Genomic DNA, 18,399 nt, shown 5'->3' with positions numbered 1-18,399 from the left:
TTCTAATGGCGAAATGATCCCACGACATCAAAACGTGAAATGTCACCGCACTTGGGACTCGTTTCCATTACACGAACTGAATGAGTCCTAGAACAGAGGCTGGCAGATTTGCTTAAGCACGAAGTAGTTTCTTCCGCCCTCCTATCCTATAAAAGCCAAGAGGCCGAGTGCACCGACCATTGCAGCAGTCTGACTTTTATTGGCACTTTTAAGTAGAGATATTGGAATATGAGAACTTGAAAACAATGCTCGACAGGGCTAAGCGGGATTAAAATATGTACTAACTTGGTCCGGGCTGATACAGGTCGATAGATAGATACATATAAAGCCTAGCTATTGATTATCGTCGATGTTTGTTGATGTCTGTTTGCAATTGAAACTGCCTAAACAGATGATAAGCTATCTCCAGATGTTCTTGAAAAAAACTTAAATCTAAAAATGTATTTGTGTAAAACTTGTGTATGTAACTACTTGTAGCTCTTAGTAAGTGCAATTACTTTCAAGACGATCTGTTTGTTCCAACTAGTATCAAATACGCAAACTCATTTTGTTTTTGACAATACTTTACTTGACATTCACAGCCATGCATACATGCATATCCATTGACACGTTATTCCCTGCTTGTGACATTGCTATGTTTGATTATACAACATAAATATTCTACATATCCTTGAGGCCTATGTGTTTTGATATACAATAAGTATATATGTGTTCCAACCACGGAAGGAAACGACATACACCAGAGGCGATAGGCCTCGGAATTGTTGTTGAGCAAGGGACGCCCCCGTCCATTTCGGGTCACGCTCGGAACTTATGCACCAATCAGGGCAGTTCAGCACGGGCGATTCAACAACAATTCCTTGGCCTGCCGCCTATGCATACAAATGTACATGTTATAATGTTTCAGTTTTGTCGATTCCCGGTCATCACCCCAGAATTCTGCACACACATCTTTAAGCTTCAACCTCTCTTTCTGAAATCGTTCCTCGTTCAATTACCTCGGTATCATGTAGCTAATTTGATTATACGAGTGACAGTAAACATTCAATACATGTGCTGATGGTAGAAAAATGTCCTCGCAGGCAACTTGGTAGAAATGACGACGGTTCATTACTCTCTAGTAGGCCCTGCTTGTTTCTATCAAAACGCGTTCTATCCATGCTGGCTGTAGTTATAAGCGCTGCTTTCCTATTTCGTCTTGGATAGTTTTCTTTCACTATGCCTCCCTGAAAATCTTCTTCCTTTTGGTTCCTTTGGTACTCGTACTACATGTGCATTAAGGGACTGCAGTATATCAACGTTCTAGTAACAGTTCAATGTTCCATATATTCAAAAGTGTTCTATGCACTGCGTGAGATGAAATGAGTTGTTGCCTAAATATATAAATTATTTGCGTACATGTATGGCACACTATGGTCAGCGTAAGTTCGCTACATCTCAGCAAACCAATCGAAATATATCCATACGCATTACATTCAAACTTACCAAATAACAACACTACATAAACCCAATAAAATGATGGGTCTAATCAGTTGTTCTATTTCACGTGACTATGGTCAACGTTACTTCGCTACATCTCAGCAAACCAATAGAAATATATTCATACGTATTACATTCAAACTTACCAAATAACACCACAACGTACAAAAGGCCCAATAAAAAGATAGGTCAAGTCAGTTGCTCCATTTACATGAGCAAAGTAGGAAGGCTTAATGTGTGTATAATGCATATTGTCTTTACCACTTCATCACAACGTTTGCATCTTCAAGTGAGAATAACGGTCAAAAGTGTACGTTATCTTATAATTATATCAGTGGTATGGCGTCTAAAACACGTCTATCTGACATGTTGTGTTTTGTACTTGACTAGACACTGCTGCACGAACCCCTGCCATAACCACACCCAAAAAACTGCGGCTTTTAGAAAATTTCAAATTTTGATAGGTTCAATTTTGGGAGAAGTTTGGACGCCAATTACCGCCATTTCACTATAAAAGACTACTGACAAACACTTTAATCGTCTTGCACTTGCGCTCATTGTGTGCATCTGCTCGAGATAGGATGGAAGACTAGACCTTGTTCGTACAATGGGGCTTTTGGAATTTTTTTCTTTGCTTTTTTGTAGTTGCCAAAGTTTCACCACAGCCTTGAATGCAGAATGACAGGTGACTCGTGCAGAAACGAGTGCTTTTGTGGTAATGGTTTTTAGGTATATCAACTGATAAATACGTGCTTGATAAATGTTGTGCAGTTTAGTTGTGTTGATGATGATGTACATATACATGATATAAACAATTTGTGTAATCTCATATTTACTCTAAGTTTGCATAACTGATTTCCCAGTCTTTTAAATGACCACACCGTCTTCTGCGCTTTTCAAATGTCTCCTTATCTATGAGCTTTCCTCAAAAGCCCTTTTAGTGATATACCAAGAGGTAGAGATCTCTTTACTTACACGCAAATCTTCCTTTTTCTTTGTACAGAAAAGTCATCCAATGTTGCGATCATTTCTTTTACATCACTAGCAGCCCTGTGGAATAATGATAAGGACGTTTAGCATAGGTGCATATATGAGTGTATACGACAGCGGTTGATTGATTGATTTTCTGGTGGACGGAACTATCACTGTTGAGGAGGGGGCAGTTCCTCTATGAACAGCCTGGTGGCGCTGTTCCATCCCGTGTAACCGTTGGTGTCGCCGAAGTCGGGACAGTTGCCGATGTTGAAGTCCACTCTTATGATGCCGGCTTTCAGATCGTTGCAAACCCCTGAAATGTATAGAGTGGCAAATTATGTTTTATAGGAAAAGACAAACCTGGAAAGATATGGTCTGCAATTTCCCTCTTGCTTATAATTATCTCCAAGAATATGTTGTGATGAAAATCGTAAAGCTTTCTAGCTGCCCCGTTGTTTTTTGTTTGTTGCCTTTACTAGCTTTAGCCTTTTCCCTACAACCCCGTTCCACCTTGCTGCGACCGAGCGATTTGACACATCACTAAACGAGTTTTGTAGCAAAGAAACTCATGTGTGTTTTGCTGTCTTTTCAGTCACACTTTTACGTTTCGCATGATATTCCATGAAGTCAAATGCATTGGTTACACAAATCCAACTTAGGTCGCGGCGAAGTCACAGCGCTCACCTCAACAAGACAAAGAGTGGTACCGCACTTCCTTCTATACCCTTCTATTCAGTTCGATCAGGGTACTCAACTCCCTGCTTTAGTTAGAGCGGAGTGCTCTTAGGAGTAGCCAATCAGCTTACTGGATTTCATTTCGCACCAATTAGATTCAATTTGGACAATCAGTGCCTAGAAAAAGTGCTGACTCAGTGGAAACGCTGTTTAGGCAGGTCAGGGCAATCTGAGCGTGGTCCATCAATTGACCAATTCTTATGACCAAAAGAATGAACACATTAATTATACACAGCTAACGTTATATCAAACTGTTAGAAAGTTTTACCTTCAAACTGGCCCAGCCTGTGGCTTCTTGTTTCCGTACTGGGCACCCATAGAACGCCCTCCACGGTGATGGGGTCCCGACACTCCACACCGTTAAACGTCACGAACCATCTCTTACAGGCAGACACGCCCGCCACGTAGAAGTTGGACGACACGGACACACGGAGGGACGACATGTTACTATTTTTAACAAAATCACACCCCTGAAAAAGAAGAGAAGTGTGGCCGATCTAATTAACAAAGCACTCAAAGAATTTCATCGACAAGAAATTAATCTTTTTAAGCTCTGTGTGTTTTGTTTTTATAATAAAGTCAAAGGAGGCCAGTTTAGGACGCAGCGACGCCGCCAGCGTGCCGCGGGTCCAGTGAGAGGGGGGGGGGGGGCTGCTCGGCCGCGTGTCACGGTCATCGGGACTAGTCAAAACGTATTCTCCAAGCAGCGGTTTTGGTTTTGTCTAGGAGTGTCCGGGAGTTTTGACGTTTCTCACTGGAGGGGATTAGAGAAGCGTTAAAAATCCCGCGGACATTCCAAGCCCGCTCGACCGAAACCTCTGCTTGGAGAATATGGAAAGCTGTCATGCAAGGAATTCGAATCGCCCAGGAAAGAAGAGAGAGACGCAGACAACATCCAGAAAAGATGGGAGAATAACATCAGAGAAAGTGAAACATTAAGAAAAACAGAAAATCAAGAAGGGTGGAGCAAACTGGTTGCCAGATCTTCTGTGGTGCCCCAACGGTCAAATAGTCAGACTTAGTGATAGATGAGACGACATAAAAAAGGGAAATGATACCATGATCAATATTCTTCTTGACTTGTGCTTTCCTTAATCTAACCTTAGCTATAATGGATTACATATAAGCGAAAAAGGGACAAACTCATAAGATATAAAGGCGAAACATTTGGCCAAATTAACATGCTGATCAGAAAATATTCTAGTTTGCAGCAACTTTTTCATTTAGTGATTTATCACATTTAGTATTGTCGATAAGCCATAATTGTTCTATTTCCTGAATATGACTCAAATCAAGACTTACATTGATGATTAACTAAATTGTTATGGCGAAGGCCACATCGTATTATGTAATTCATTAATTTTAGATCAATATATTTATTGGGATACGTACATGTATACCATCCCTATAACCATTAATTCCTGTCAATAAAGAGCGAATGGTCATGGTAGGGAAAAGATACAAACTGAATAAACTTTGGATTATGCATTTATAATCTATTTTTCAAGTAATCGATATAGCCGTATTATAGTCAGGGGAGACTGTTCTTTAATAAAATCAATGATTATTGTTTTATGTGGACAATGATGCATAGGCAGACTGTGCGTAGTCTTATAAGTAAACGGCAGTGAATAATCATATTAAGACAGGCAACCCTTGTTTAGGTTACTAACTCTTGGACAGAACTTATAAACAGAGAATCCTTATTAGCTCAACAAGTGCTTCGTTTTGAATAGCATCCTGGTATGGAGGTTTCAAAAGTCATCAACTCGTGGTTTGGATGATGCGTATTAGGTGTTAAATAACTAAGGTACAATATTGTCACTAAACAGGTTGATTTTCCTCACTGAGAAACACTGAAAGGTACTATTAACAGCTAATGCTACGGTCACATTTGCACCGGGCCCTGAAGACACAAATTTGTCCCGGTGAACAGCCGAACACCGGAAGGGTGTCTGTCGGTGTTTTCACGATTAGCCCACGACACCAATTTGTTACCGGGTCCCGCCTCGATTTTAACTCCGTGTTAAAAACTTCGAGGTCTCCGACCGTGCACCCAAATAGCCCGGTTGCCACAGGGTGCCCCACGGGGCCACCACGTAGGGTCACGCCTGAAAGTACAACATGTACAAAACAACAGCCCGTGAACTTTTTGGCAAGGCCTCTTTTCCCAATCGCGACCTAAGCATAACTGGTTTTACCAAGAACAACAAAGGCCCCAGATGATCGAACTCACTTGAATGACTCCCACGTCTGCCCCGTTGTTGAGGTTCGGCCAGCTGCACTGCTTCCAGTTCATGGTGGATGCCTTGGTACAGGAACACTTCCCCGGGGTGCCGCGGTCTCCCCTGTCACCCTTCGGCCCAATCGGCCCAATCTCGCCCTAGAGGTATCATGTAATGGTACAATTACATAATTTACATCGGGGCCTTGCAACCATCCCTCAATAGAGACGGGGGGCGCCACAGACTTTCTGCAACTCATGATGATCCAGTGCTCACAGAGTCACGTGTGCTATCTGCATAACGTGACGTCATCTCAGCGGTTGATTGCTCATTCCTTGACAAAGACTGGTGTTGTACAGTCAAAAATTTGGGTAAGTCCAATTTTTGTGTTGGAAATCACGGTTAAAACTTGTTTCAGAATAATGGTACAATGTTGGTGTTGCAATTACCAGCACGGAAATTGGACTTATCCAAATTTTCGACTGATCAGCTCCAGTCTTTGTCAAGGAATGAGCAATCCACTGTCTTTGTGACGTCACGTTATGCAGACAAAACACGTGACTCGCTGAGCAGTGGATCATATGCTGCAGAAAGTCTATGGCGCCAACTACCCCCCCCCCCCCCCCCCATCTCTGTTGAGGGATGTTTATAAAGCCCGGGTGGCCTCTTTAATTACACTTGCAAAAAAGTGGATTGCTCAGTCCTTGACTGGAGCTGATCAGCCCAAAGTCCAGTTTTTGTGTTGGCAATTGAAGTTCAACTTTGACTCAGAATGACTTCTACCAAGTTGAACACAGATGAACTTTCAAGTGAATGTTGGTACTTGTTCTCACTCGATGCACTGACTCAAACTTTATGAAAAAGGTCATTAGAAAAAAGCGATTAGAGTTGATTGTATAGTTGAGTATTGGGTAAGATGGATACATGTGTGATTTTCAAAGTTTGGGATACACAAGAAACATTCTTACTATGTTTTGCTTGTATCTGTGCACTCGGAAAAAATTATAAATGAATTCGAAGATGTTATATCAACACTTGCTTTATATCCTGGTACATTACACCAATATTGCTGTCGTATTAAGTACAGGGAAGGAGTTGATTCAAATCAAGGCCGCTTCGAATTCTATTCAAGGTCATGTGAACTTGCGAAGTGATATGAAATGACGACATCACACTTACCTTACCGCCGTCCCTCCCCGGCTGTCCATGCGAGCCAGGTATCCCAGGAGTCCCCGGGATGCCATTTAATCCGGAAGAACATCTGTCTTCATTTCCGTTTGGCATCATGTTGTTGCTGTTCTGATAGGGTACACTGTTGACCTGTGTTGCCATGAGGATAGGATGATGATTTCATTCATTTCAACAGGATATAATCTGCTATTATAGAAAGATCGAAGCTTTATATTTGACAAAACGAAATAACAGTGTCTTTCGTACGTTAGCAAAATAGGAAAACTACAAAATTGAAATACAAAATAAAACATAGATTTTTGTAATCAAGTCACATTCCGCCATTTTAGTACTGACAATTTACCCGGAGACACGTTAGGAATAAGCTAAGGGTATTAATATCTTGCTTATATGTGACTGAACTACTTTCAGTTTTTAGTTTAATTTTATTATCAAATAGACTTGCGTTCGTCCAGCTCGAGGCAACCAGATTCACAGTTTTTCTACACAGTTAGAAATGTATATCTAAAACGAAAATAGTTCAAGAATATATGACCAAGTTTATACTTGGAATGACAAGGCCAAACCTTCACAGACTTACATACACATACAATACACACAACAGAGTATTAGTACTTTGTGTGATCGAAAATATGTGAATGTGTATTAATTCTGCACCACTCCCAACTTATACTATGGTCCCAGTTGCGCCGGTGCCCGTCGGTGGTGTAGTCCCGACAAATCTGTCCCGGTGGACTGACGGGTACCCGCACGGTTAGCTCACTTCATCTATTTGTTACCGGCTCCCGCGTCGATTTTAAGTCCGGGCTAAAATGATTCGGGGTCCCGGCCGGGCCCCAAAATAGCCCGGTAGCCGGAGGGCGTCCCACGGGGCCACGTACGGGTCACGCCCGAAAGTGCACATAAAACAGCCCGTGAGCTACCCGGCAGGGCACCTTTTCCAACCGGTACCAAAGCATAAGTACTCCCACCAAATCCACGAGCCATTACCTCTAAGCCCGTAGAAAGTCCCGCCCCGTATAACTGATGCCTGAGACAGAATAATCTATCACGCACTTTCTGAGAGGGAACTTAAAGGTCAATACCTAATAAGGATTATGAGTGAGTAACGGTTGCCTTGTCCTTTCCGGTGATGGAAATCCAGTACCTCAGTCTTCAATTACAGTATCATGTTCGCTACCAGGAGCGGCTTGAAACCCATCAATCCACTACAAGCACAAAAGCTTGCAGGAACAGTTGGCCTTCCCTTGATTGCATATAACATATAGGGTCTCTCTCTTTTAAGCAGGGGTGCATTAGCCCTTTTAAAAACCCTAATCCTTTAAGCCTGATCTCAGAGGTCCCCGGGATAAAGGATTATGGATTAAGTGAAAGCCTGCATTTATTTTCTGTTCGAGTATTCGCGTGCGGACTTGGCATCTTGTGTGCGCTTCACATTAGGGCAATATATTTTTTTGATAATAGTTTACTTAAAAAAAGGATAAGGTTGGTAGTCCCATACAGCATTTGAGGCCGTAGGGGAATCGAGTTGTTATCCACTGTGTCTAAAGCACGGTATTGGAAGGCGGAGCCCATCCCTCTTTTTTTTCTTTAACGATCTCACTCAATGCAGGGCCGAAGGGGACACTTCTTTAAGCATTGAACTAATTGACGTGATTGGTTTAAATTGAATGTGGCTAAGGTGAGAGATAGCGGTGTATGTTTGTTTTGAAGGTTTGTAGGTTATAGTCGGGGGTTATAGTCAAAAGCAGTGGGTTGGGAGGGAATTCCATAGTTTTGCTGTTCGTGGAAAAAAGCTGTTACTGTAGAATGACTTTGAGGCTGGTAGTTGTACAGTATAGTGGTGTGAGTCAGTGAGTCTCCTTCCGCCGACATTTACCTCCCCAACCGAAGTCAGGTACCCATTTTTACACCTGGCCACAACATCGGTGGCATGTCAGAGCATTCGAACCCATGACCTGACCGACCACCACCACACGACAACCATGCAGTTTCGTGCTTTCTTAACGTGCTGATATGTCTTAACCACCGTTACAGTTGTACATATTTACTATTCGTAGTATGTTTCTTGGGAATACTTGTATGTAAGTAGGTCAATCATGATGCGACTTCATAATACCACCACAAAAACGTGCAAGCGAAATCAAAGACGTACTAAAGCTACACGTTGTACATCTTAGAGCTGACAGGCACGGCCATGGCAGATGTATAGGCAGGTCATCATCGTAAATATTCCAAATGCTTTGAATCGCCCCCATTTCCCACAACATGCTCGTTGGGTAATTCCCCTCCGGTCCTTTGCGAATAACGTAATTGGTCATTTGCAGTCGGCTGTAATACGCGTGATATATCAACCATAGATTAGATCGAGCAGGCCCCGTGGGGCTCTTCCGTTCACTCTCGGGATGAAAAACTGATGATGCTTCACCAATAACTGTTCAATCTATATTTAAGAAACGATGAGCATAATGACATCCATTCTAGGAGAGCGTCTCTGAAGACAGCACTTTGCCATAAATTTTCCAGGACGTTAGCCGTTATGGTCCTGCTCTTATTAACCCCAATCCCCTTGATCACTGATATGTGAACCGCGTGGTAAATCACACATTCTTATCGAGATGAAAAGGAAATTGACGCCCTTTGTGAAGGTACATCTGCGACAAATATTCCCTGCAATGGAGACAGTGCCTTTTGTGACGCTTAGAGCGTTTTGTTCGCTTGAAAAGAGTCGTTACCCGTGAAAGGTCACCAGGGCAGGCTGTTCACTTCAGGACTTTACAGCCAAAATGCCATCGCAAAACGGCGAAAGCGAAATTCTATAAATGATTCATGTTTTCTATAAAGAAGTGAATAGAAGACATCTGCACCTGGGCATCAATAATTCCTTTTGATATTTGTTTTTTATGATGTAATTGTACGCAGTTTAAAGGTAGATCAATAAGGTGCTTAGAACTTAAGGCAAGCATCGCTATGTCTCAAGCTCAGAGACATTTCAATCAAAGGTGTACGTATTTAAATCTATAGCTTTTAACATATAGCTTTTAAGTTATAGATAAGAATTTAGCTAACTGTATAATGGAATGGTTTTCGTGGTGCTGAATACCAAATCAGCATCAGTTCAACAACGTATATATAGCTATAAAGATATCATAACTAACTTAACAATGTAGTCATGACATGGCATTGATGGTATCGATACCTCTCTAAGATAAAAACAAATCTGATAATCCTTTCATCTATTCTATGATTGTTGCTATGAGCAAAGCATGAATGTCACTAACCTCTTTGAAGACGGATATTGAGCAGTTGAGACACCATAAGAACCTGTTTTTTTCTGTAATGAAGCTGGTTGAAGCGCTGCTCTGTCCGGCAACTGGCACCCAGGTGGCAATGCTACGCGTACATTCAACATTACATAATAGGTACCATCAGTAAAGGTACTGTTCCTATATGTATATATTCAGATAAGTTTACCGGTGTACTCTGTCAGAGCAATGCCTTTTTAGTGCATCAAAAATACATTTGCTATTCATTTAATAGATGTAATGCAAATGAATCTGTCCATTCAAACTTCCTTCAAATGCGACGAAGGATTAAGCAGAGCACTACATGCATCAGATCCGCTCAATTGTCCGGTCGTGTTGGACCTGAAATGATCATTGACCATACACACGTCCTATCATGAACAAAAACAATAACAATAAAGACCATAGTTATGATCTTCAAAGCACCTTCAAGTAAGGACCTTAAGTAGAAATGTGCCAACCATTGATATTCCTACACAGCTAGAATCAAGGGGGCAGTTTTACGAGCAAAAGGCCAATTTCAAAATGAAGTGAAACATGCTTGTATCATTGCAGCAGATCGATGATGACTGTGCAGTAAAAGTCCAATAAAAGTAGACAAAGCGACGGGTTATTCATAGCCATTACTCATCGATGCTGTTTGAAATCATCTACATGATAGACTAAAGAAGGTTGGGAGAATTAGGACAATGCATTAAGAACATTATTTGCTCAACGATGTCGTCCGGTAAGCAATGGAGTACGGCATGCAACGGCTTTTCATGTTGCAGCTGTATCTTCTTTTCTTGGAGTAAATGTCCAGCTACACTGAGTAATTTGTCTCGTTCTCCTAAATTCTAACGGCGGTGACACAGTACACTATAGACTCCATGGCCAGAATTATCTAACTAGCTAATATATAGAAGTGACAAATACACCGAAGACATGCGTACACTCTTTTGCCTCTAACAGCGTATACACACGAGTATGACCTTCTACGGTCCGAAAACTATTCAAATGGTAAAACCCTTCCTTTGGGAAGTTAAAAACACTAGATGCCTTGGCAGCAAGATACTTTCCCGGAGAACTTTTCAAAATTAAATAACGTATCTTACAGCAAAAACCACTGATCAGATCAAGAGATGTGAGCGCCAAAGAACTTAATCAATATATCCTTGACAGAACACCAAAATCTAGTTATCCAAAGGGCCCTTACCCACAGACAAATTGTAATGGCAACTTGGTATCTAATATTGCATAAAGACGTTACATGAAGGCGATATTGAGTAAAGTAGGAGAGATAGATGTCTAACCTGATGGTACGGGTCGGAGAAGAGTGCCGTCCGGGTGCCAGTAGCGACGGTCAGAGCAGCACAGAGCTCTGTTTGCTATCCTTTATGTACCGCCGCGAACGCGCATGAAATGCAGATGGAGGGGCTGTAATATGCTAATTAATCACCCTGTGCGTCACTGTCCGACAAGAATACCATTAACAATACTCAGCATTATAGACCTCAAAAGCCACCACAATGAGATAAGGGTCTTCATTAGACATTGAGAGATGTTCTGTTGGTAGGAAATGACGGGAAAACGATGATTGGGTTTTATCTTCAGCCAACAGTTGAGGCTCACCATGGCTTTGCCAGCTCACAATGAGCTTGCTACTCCCCATAAGCCAATGATTTGTGCTATTGCTTTCTCGTCTTCGTTTTTGGAAGACTTTGTTCAAGCCAGAATGATGATTATGACTCCGAGATCTCGTTTATTATACATGACAAAAATACACCATAATGAAAGTAAACCTTTACGAGAAAACAAAGATCAGTAGGGGATGACGAGGAAATGATAGCTTGATACCATTATGCCCATTGTGTCTATCAAACTTTATTTTCAAAATTGTCCTGTCTGATATTTTTGTCTGTCAACAAGATACGCATAAGAGACTTTCAAAATGCCACCTTTCTATCATACTTACCACACAGCGTTGCCTCCCCGGACTATGTATACCGGTATTGCCCAGTGATCTCTGGGGTGTCGTTATCGCAGAATTGATGATTGGATCAGGGATACATTCCCTCGCTTTGCAAATCAAGTCGTGCGAAGATGCAGAGAGCAAAACCGCAAAGCAATTGAGCAAAACTTTGACCTGTATTTACGAATCCTTCAAACTTGAAGCAATCACCCGTACTAATTCTAAAAGGACATCCGTCTTGTTAAGTTGTTCGCAGTGAAATTGCGAAATATGATGAAGATAGATTTCACAAGGGTTAAGATACAACCTGTTGTCGCCTTTTTCATGGCAACATTCTATTGTGCCTTTTTCAGCAGCCACTGCCCTAGATGATGCAGGATCTAGAAATGAAAATATTGTTTTATATGTAACACTACGTAATCGTGTCTGCTTATTCGGTTAAGATACAACCCTCTGCCGTCTTCAACTAGGCAAAAAGTGCCATTCTCAACCACTTCTCCAGGTGACGCAGGATATAGGAATAAAAAAAAAATTGATTGTTTCCTAGCAAAGACTAGTCACTGCGTTAAAATCTTATAATTATGTTTGTTTGTATCTAGCAGGTTAGTTACGTAGTTGAAATTTGGCTTCGACAGCGGGCTCCTTTTGGCAGTCCTTCATTCTCGAAGAGGCCTGTATGTGTTCCCATCAAAGAAGGTACGAACTCATGTAGCTCCGGAATACACATTATGATGAAGAGCATAGTCACTCACTAATGATCAACTGGGCTTAACTCCATCTTAAAATACAAACCTGTATCATTGTCTTTAGAAACATTGTCCTGAGAAAAATAAGATACAGTACCGTTTCACAATAATTGAAATGATATTGACCTTTCTAGCCTCCCGCCTCTATTCTAAAATGAGTTATCATTTCCTCTATCTTGTATTACACCGCATGATATTGAAATTGATGAGTGCAGGCCATTCCTGTAATTGAACGCCGGTGCAATGCCATTGCCGTGCAGTTTCCCCTCCAGATGCAATTTCTTCTGGCTGTATTTTCAGTCAAAAGCATCAATCATTACCAACTTGTAAGTACATTGAACCTACTGGACCAGGTGTTAAAGCAAAGCAATATAAGGGCCCAAAAAATGGAACTAAAAGAATGCTGAAATCTTTATGTTGGTGACATTTAGTAACATTGCGCAATAACTTCATACTTTGAGCATTTTAGAACCGCGCAAAATCGTGCCGTACGATGATTCCTTTAGTTTCGCGAGCCTACAAAAACCCTGGCGACGATTTTCAGCGAGTTCTCACGTGCACATCATAACGACGTCGTTTTTTCTAGATCTGCTTGATGTACGTCGCTATACATTGCGATAGTGTTGTTTGAAATAATCATATATAGAAATGACTAATGAATTGACTTTCAAAATTCGATTTTCGGGCCCTGGTATTTCCTTTAACAATGGATATGACATTCTGCTCACCAGGAAGACTTATTTCTGAAGTTGTCGAAATTTCGTATTATTCAATAAGTAACTGTTTTGTTAAAGGTTTGTAAAAAAGTTCATATTAAAGTGGTTGGAAATTATTTTAAAGGTCTACCTCGGCTTCAATGCAGAAGAGTTTATAAAAGGCCATTCGCAGCTCTAACATTGCATGAGCAAGTGTGCACATGGAGAGACTCGTGCATCACAATAGAGTTAGTACATTGAGAGAATAATGTTTTGTAGCTAGATGCAAATAAGTCAGCTTGTAGAATGTCGGAAGAAGTTTTGTTTCATATCTTAAGTCTTCATGCACATGACATTACAGCTATCACTTCTTGTGATCACATTACATGATGAAACAGAAGGCAAAAGATAAAACATCACCTTTATATGTAGAATTGAGTCTATATTCTAACTATAAAAATGCAAATAGGCAAATACATGAAAACATTACTTTGCTATTAAAAAAGATACCGAAACTCAGGATTAGCCCGAGCTGGTTATATCAAGATATTAGAGATCTACGCATTTCCTGTTTTAATCTATTTTGTAATTTGCCGTGCGAGAGTTACTGTATTTCTGTTGTGTCGAGCGTCCACCTGCTACATCAATGTGATCACGTACGCGTATTCCTACACTCAACTTACGTAATATGTATAACAGCTTTTGCAAAAATCTACAAAGATCTTCTGACCATTCAATAACATGATTCCAAAATTCAGAACATCCTGTCTTGGTAATGTTCGCTGTGGGAAGTCCCGGTCAGTAGGATCAGCCAGTTTCATTACTGTGTACCGTACCTACCTGACAAAGGACCCCCATGGTGCTAACGTTCAGACATGGGGTCGGGGGGCCACAGTTTGTCCTACTACTTTATTGCGTAACAATTGTTGCTATGCCAAATGGGCTCAAATAAATCTACCGCTAGCACTTGGCTACTCGTTCTAAATCTATAATGAATCAAAATGCCCCTCTACTGATCCCTTTTCCTGTTTGGAACTAGTCCAGGAAATAGACATTTTGAAGAAGCAACATCGGGTACTCTCCAAGCAGAGGAATGGGTCCATCTGGTTTTTGACGTGTTTTAAGGCGTTTTTGTCGGGCGTTTTATTTTGTCCTGTTTTTTTTTGTGTGTGTGTGTGTCGCTAACCCACACGGGACTAAAAACACAACAAAAACGCCTAAAACACGTCAAAAACCGGCCGGACCCATTCCTCTGCTTGGAGAGTAACATCGGGAACATCCTGGCTTTCATCCATTAGGATTCACATGATTGACTTGACAGTCAATCTCGAATTGAAGGAAGATCCCTTTTTTCATTTCCTACCAGTCTCAAGAGTCTATGATTATCTTCGTTTAGAGTAGCGATCTCTCAAGGAACAGGTATTACAGATTGACTGGACAAAACGTGGCATGTAATTATTGTTTACATACGCACAATCCACCCAGGTGGAAAGTTCACGAAGCACTATCTCTGTCTGATTCATCACCATGCTCATCATTGTGTCCAGTGACCCTAGGGAGTTATCTTGTCATTTGATCAACTCTACTTTGTCACCATCCATATAGTCACTGCGTTCTACTGTCTAGTCAGCTGCACGGCGTTGTCTTCACAGAGAATATGATAACCGTACCATGGCAGATACAAATGATGAAGCTGAATGAAATGACAGTGTGCCATCTTCAAACTTTATCCTGCCTTTCAATTTCGATACCTTATTTGTATTAATCAAGAGCCGTATCAAGCTATTATACAGGTATGAATAGTCCGACTGTCTTATGGTATCATTCGGTGAGGGCATACATGTATTTTATCCTAGATAATAAAGTATATGATAAAGTAAGTGACATCTCATCTATCAATGAAGACATATAAGACCGATATGATGTTTTCTATGATAAGTAAAACCTCGAGAAAGAAGAAACACTTTACGAGATAATGTATGCAGACTGTATCCAATTTAGGTGAAACCCATTACGTACACAGTAGGTTTACGACAGGTCAAAGGTCATGGCTGCTTCTGCCAAATAACTCTTCTATGCACCATCATCCCTACGATTGGGTCTTGCCATACTTGTGATATACAAGTATCAATCAATAATTACAGTCTCAATGATTATCAAGTCTTTTGATACGTTTTCAACTCCTATTTGTGAAGGCCATCCCGGATTGCTGTCGTTGTTCAAATCGTCATTATCATTTTGTACCAGGCGTCAGATCTTATCATTGGCACTGTTGAAATGTTGAATAAGCTTATGCTGTCATACATAGTTTTCATGGGGGAAAGAGAATGCAGATCTTGATTAACTGTAAGTTATGATAAAATCTATACGTTTTAAACTTTCCAATGGACACATAAAGATATAGATATGATACATAATAAATCAATCAGCAAGAGACATTCTCTAAAGCCAAGGAACAATTTGTTATTAGGAACGATACTGAAAACCATGTTTAGCCCTACCTGATAGTAACATAATATTACGGATGTACTCAAATTAGCTTGCATTTTTATAGCATTGCTTAGCTAGTAGAGTTTTAAGACTTATTCTGTATTTCTATTTCATAGTTTGTAGTTGACTGTATACGAAAGCCACTGTACTTTTTGTTACTTCAATGAAGCTTCTTCTATGCACAGATTTTTTAAAACAAGAATGTGATGTAAAAATTACTTAACTCTTTTCACATGGTATGTTACATGTACGTCCATTGATATACTGGGTATTGACTGCTACTGTATTCTCATATTCTTTCATATCTAAGAAATTCTAAAGTTTCAATTCATACCACTTGGTAACCACCTGCTGTTTTATGTTTAAGCAGAGCAATTTGTAACTGCTACAGTATATATACTCCCAATCACTTTCCTCTCGAAGAACATTAAACCAAGCACAGGAATGGGCGTGGCCGACTCCTTGCTCCCGATGTGTGCCCACACAAATGAAAACAATGAACCGGATTACCAACCTGCGCGGAGATCTGCAGACAGCCCAGCGTCACCAAGATGAAAACTCCCGCGAAATTGCCCGCCGATGACTTCATCATCTCTTTGGTGTGTGTGTGTGTTTGCGTGGGTGGATGAGGTTGTGGCCGACAAGGTATATAAGGCCACCGAAAATCACTCTCTCTCTGTGTAGGCGACGTCTTCCTATCCACTTAGCACTCCTGTCGCTTTTGCTCCTCCCCAAATTTATTACCGTTCTGTCGATTCCACTCACCCAATCCATACATCGGTATTAATTTGACCAAAGGCTTTATTGCTTTATGTATGGGCCAGCGCCGGTTTAATATGAGATGGACTCATTGGAAAATTAAATTGGCACGGGACAGTTTTCTCGTGTAACCGGGTTTGAGTTGACCGCTTGTGTATCGATGAAACTGGCATTGGTCACTTCTAGGACTTGTCCTGGCTCCGAAGGTAATGTTTGCAGAGTGCTTTGAAGTGTTCGATATCGCCGTTTCAGGTTCATTACGAGAGTGCTGTCCGGGCAAGTTGCCAAGAATCTGTAGAGTAACCGAACTGTCGGGCTGGCATCATTCCATTATTACCGATTTCCATTACTCTATGCGGAATCCAAATACATTAATTAATCCCGTAATCTAATAAGGCTGGCATGCAAATTGTAAAGTGTCCTTTTCTTACAAAATTCGTATACGATTTCCCCCCGCATAATGAAGATGAAATGCACATAACGCGCAGAGCCAGTACAAGATGTTTATTACGATATTCGTTTTACCAAGAAAATGATCTATTTCATATCTATAACCGTGAGTCAACTATATCATATTTATTCCTAAGCCCATGGAGACTCTTTGGAAATATTCAATCATACGAAACAACGCGTTTGATTTTGTCGTCAAGTGTTTCCCCGATAGTATATAGAATAGTTATAACATTAACGCATATCGGCATGTTTTAATTCGACAATACAATACAGCACGTTTGAATCCATCAGATTAGCTGACTAGAATATACAACGTTTCTGTTTTTCAATAATAACCAAAATTCACAACTGGCATGGTAGTTGCAATTTGTACAAGAGGTTATCGCGATGAAGACAAATTTTACAGTTTGTTTTTCAAATCACGAAATAACAGCATTACAGCTAGCTTTAACCTACTCATTTCCAGGATTTGATATCAATCATAAAGCTGAAATCAATACATATTTAGGATTAGTTAGGCCATGTTGATTTGATTATATGGATGACATCCTCTGGGAACCCCAAAACTGATGCGAGCGTGCGAATTAAAAAAAAGTTTGGCAAAATAAAAGTTGCCTTCATTATGAAATCTACTTGACCAGGAAGGATGAACAAAACTCAACACACAGAGTATGGTATACCAAAATATAGATTCTTTGACTTTGGAATTGACATTCTACGACATAAGTATCCGTTTTCCGAAATATATAATATATATATACATATTTTTGCAATTCACAGCATGTATTTTCTCATTTTACAGCTGCTTTTTACGATTTACAGTATGGCCGAAAACGGACAAAATTGATGCGCGCGCCGATGTCATCAATATAATCAAAGCAACATGGCCTTAGACTTGAGGGAATTCCTGACTTCTGATGTGATTTTCTGGTACATTCCATTTCAGACTGCCCCTGACGAACCTTGTGCACTTCTCTCCCTTCATACTCGTAAATAATGAATTGCTAGCTGAGTTGTAATCATATCCAGATATTTCCTCAGAGTATACCACGTGCCAAACGAAACAACGTTCATAAGATTACAGAAGGAAGCTTCCTGCGAAATCAAATGTTAGTTGATTCATTGTTTTAGCTGTCATTTAGTAAGAACGCCTTTTTTTGTGTAAAACTGCACAAATACACAAACTGCACCCGATTGTACGTCTATTGCAACCAGTGTGGATTATATGATATAAATGGTTTATCAACAGATTGACAGATACGAAACCTAAAACAACATTGCAGCCAATGATACCTTGTTGTACAACCGGCTGAATTACGTAGTCTTAAAATCCATAGCCACAAGAATAATACAAACAAGGAATACTGGGATAGACATACAAAATATCATTATTGC

General features: G+C 40.5%; 1 protein-coding gene across 2 annotated transcripts; it reads right to left on the bottom strand.

The window, feature by feature from the left end:
• Positions 1 to 545: 545 nt before the first annotated feature.
• Positions 546 to 16,490, bottom strand: LOC136430085 (collagen triple helix repeat-containing protein 1-like). 2 transcript variants are annotated; one of them, XM_066420374.1, is made up of 6 exons: positions 11,203 to 11,282; positions 9,887 to 9,998; positions 6,594 to 6,734; positions 5,426 to 5,572; positions 3,458 to 3,659; positions 546 to 2,767 (listed from the first exon to the last, which is right to left on the bottom strand). In XM_066420374.1, exons 3-6 carry the CDS (start codon positions 6,699 to 6,701, stop codon positions 2,622 to 2,624), a joined length of 603 nt encoding a protein of 200 aa, XP_066276471.1. In that variant the 5' UTR covers positions 6,702 to 6,734; positions 9,887 to 9,998; positions 11,203 to 11,282; the 3' UTR covers positions 546 to 2,621. The 2 variants fall into 2 exon arrangements, with proteins under 2 accessions (XP_066276471.1, XP_066276470.1); XM_066420373.1 differs by lacking the exons at positions 9,887 to 9,998; positions 11,203 to 11,282 and adding an exon at positions 16,307 to 16,490.
• Between the last annotated feature and the right edge of the window lie 1,909 nt (positions 16,491 to 18,399).

This window comes from Branchiostoma lanceolatum, chromosome 3 (genome assembly GCF_035083965.1).
Source record: "Branchiostoma lanceolatum isolate klBraLanc5 chromosome 3, klBraLanc5.hap2, whole genome shotgun sequence".
NCBI classification, from domain to species: domain Eukaryota; kingdom Metazoa; phylum Chordata; class Leptocardii; order Amphioxiformes; family Branchiostomatidae; genus Branchiostoma; species Branchiostoma lanceolatum.
The sequence above is the reverse complement of the archived record's forward strand: the minus strand, read 5'-3'. Positions and strand labels throughout refer to the sequence as shown.

What these genes read in the sequence shown, in the direction of transcription:
- LOC136430085 (XM_066420373.1), bottom strand. Translation starts at nt 16,384, where the DNA reads ATGATGAAGTCATCGGCGGGCAATTTCGCGGGAGTTTTCATCTTGGTG. An exon ending in GTCTGCAGATCTCCGCGCAG is followed by an intron (nt 6,735 to 16,306) that starts GTTGGTAATCCG and finishes ATGGCAACACAG; the next exon opens with GTCAACAGTGTACCCTATCA. An exon ending in CAGGCTGGGCCAGTTTGAAG is followed by an intron (nt 2,768 to 3,457) that starts GTAAAACTTTCT and finishes TATACATTTCAG; the next exon opens with GGGTTTGCAACGATCTGAAA.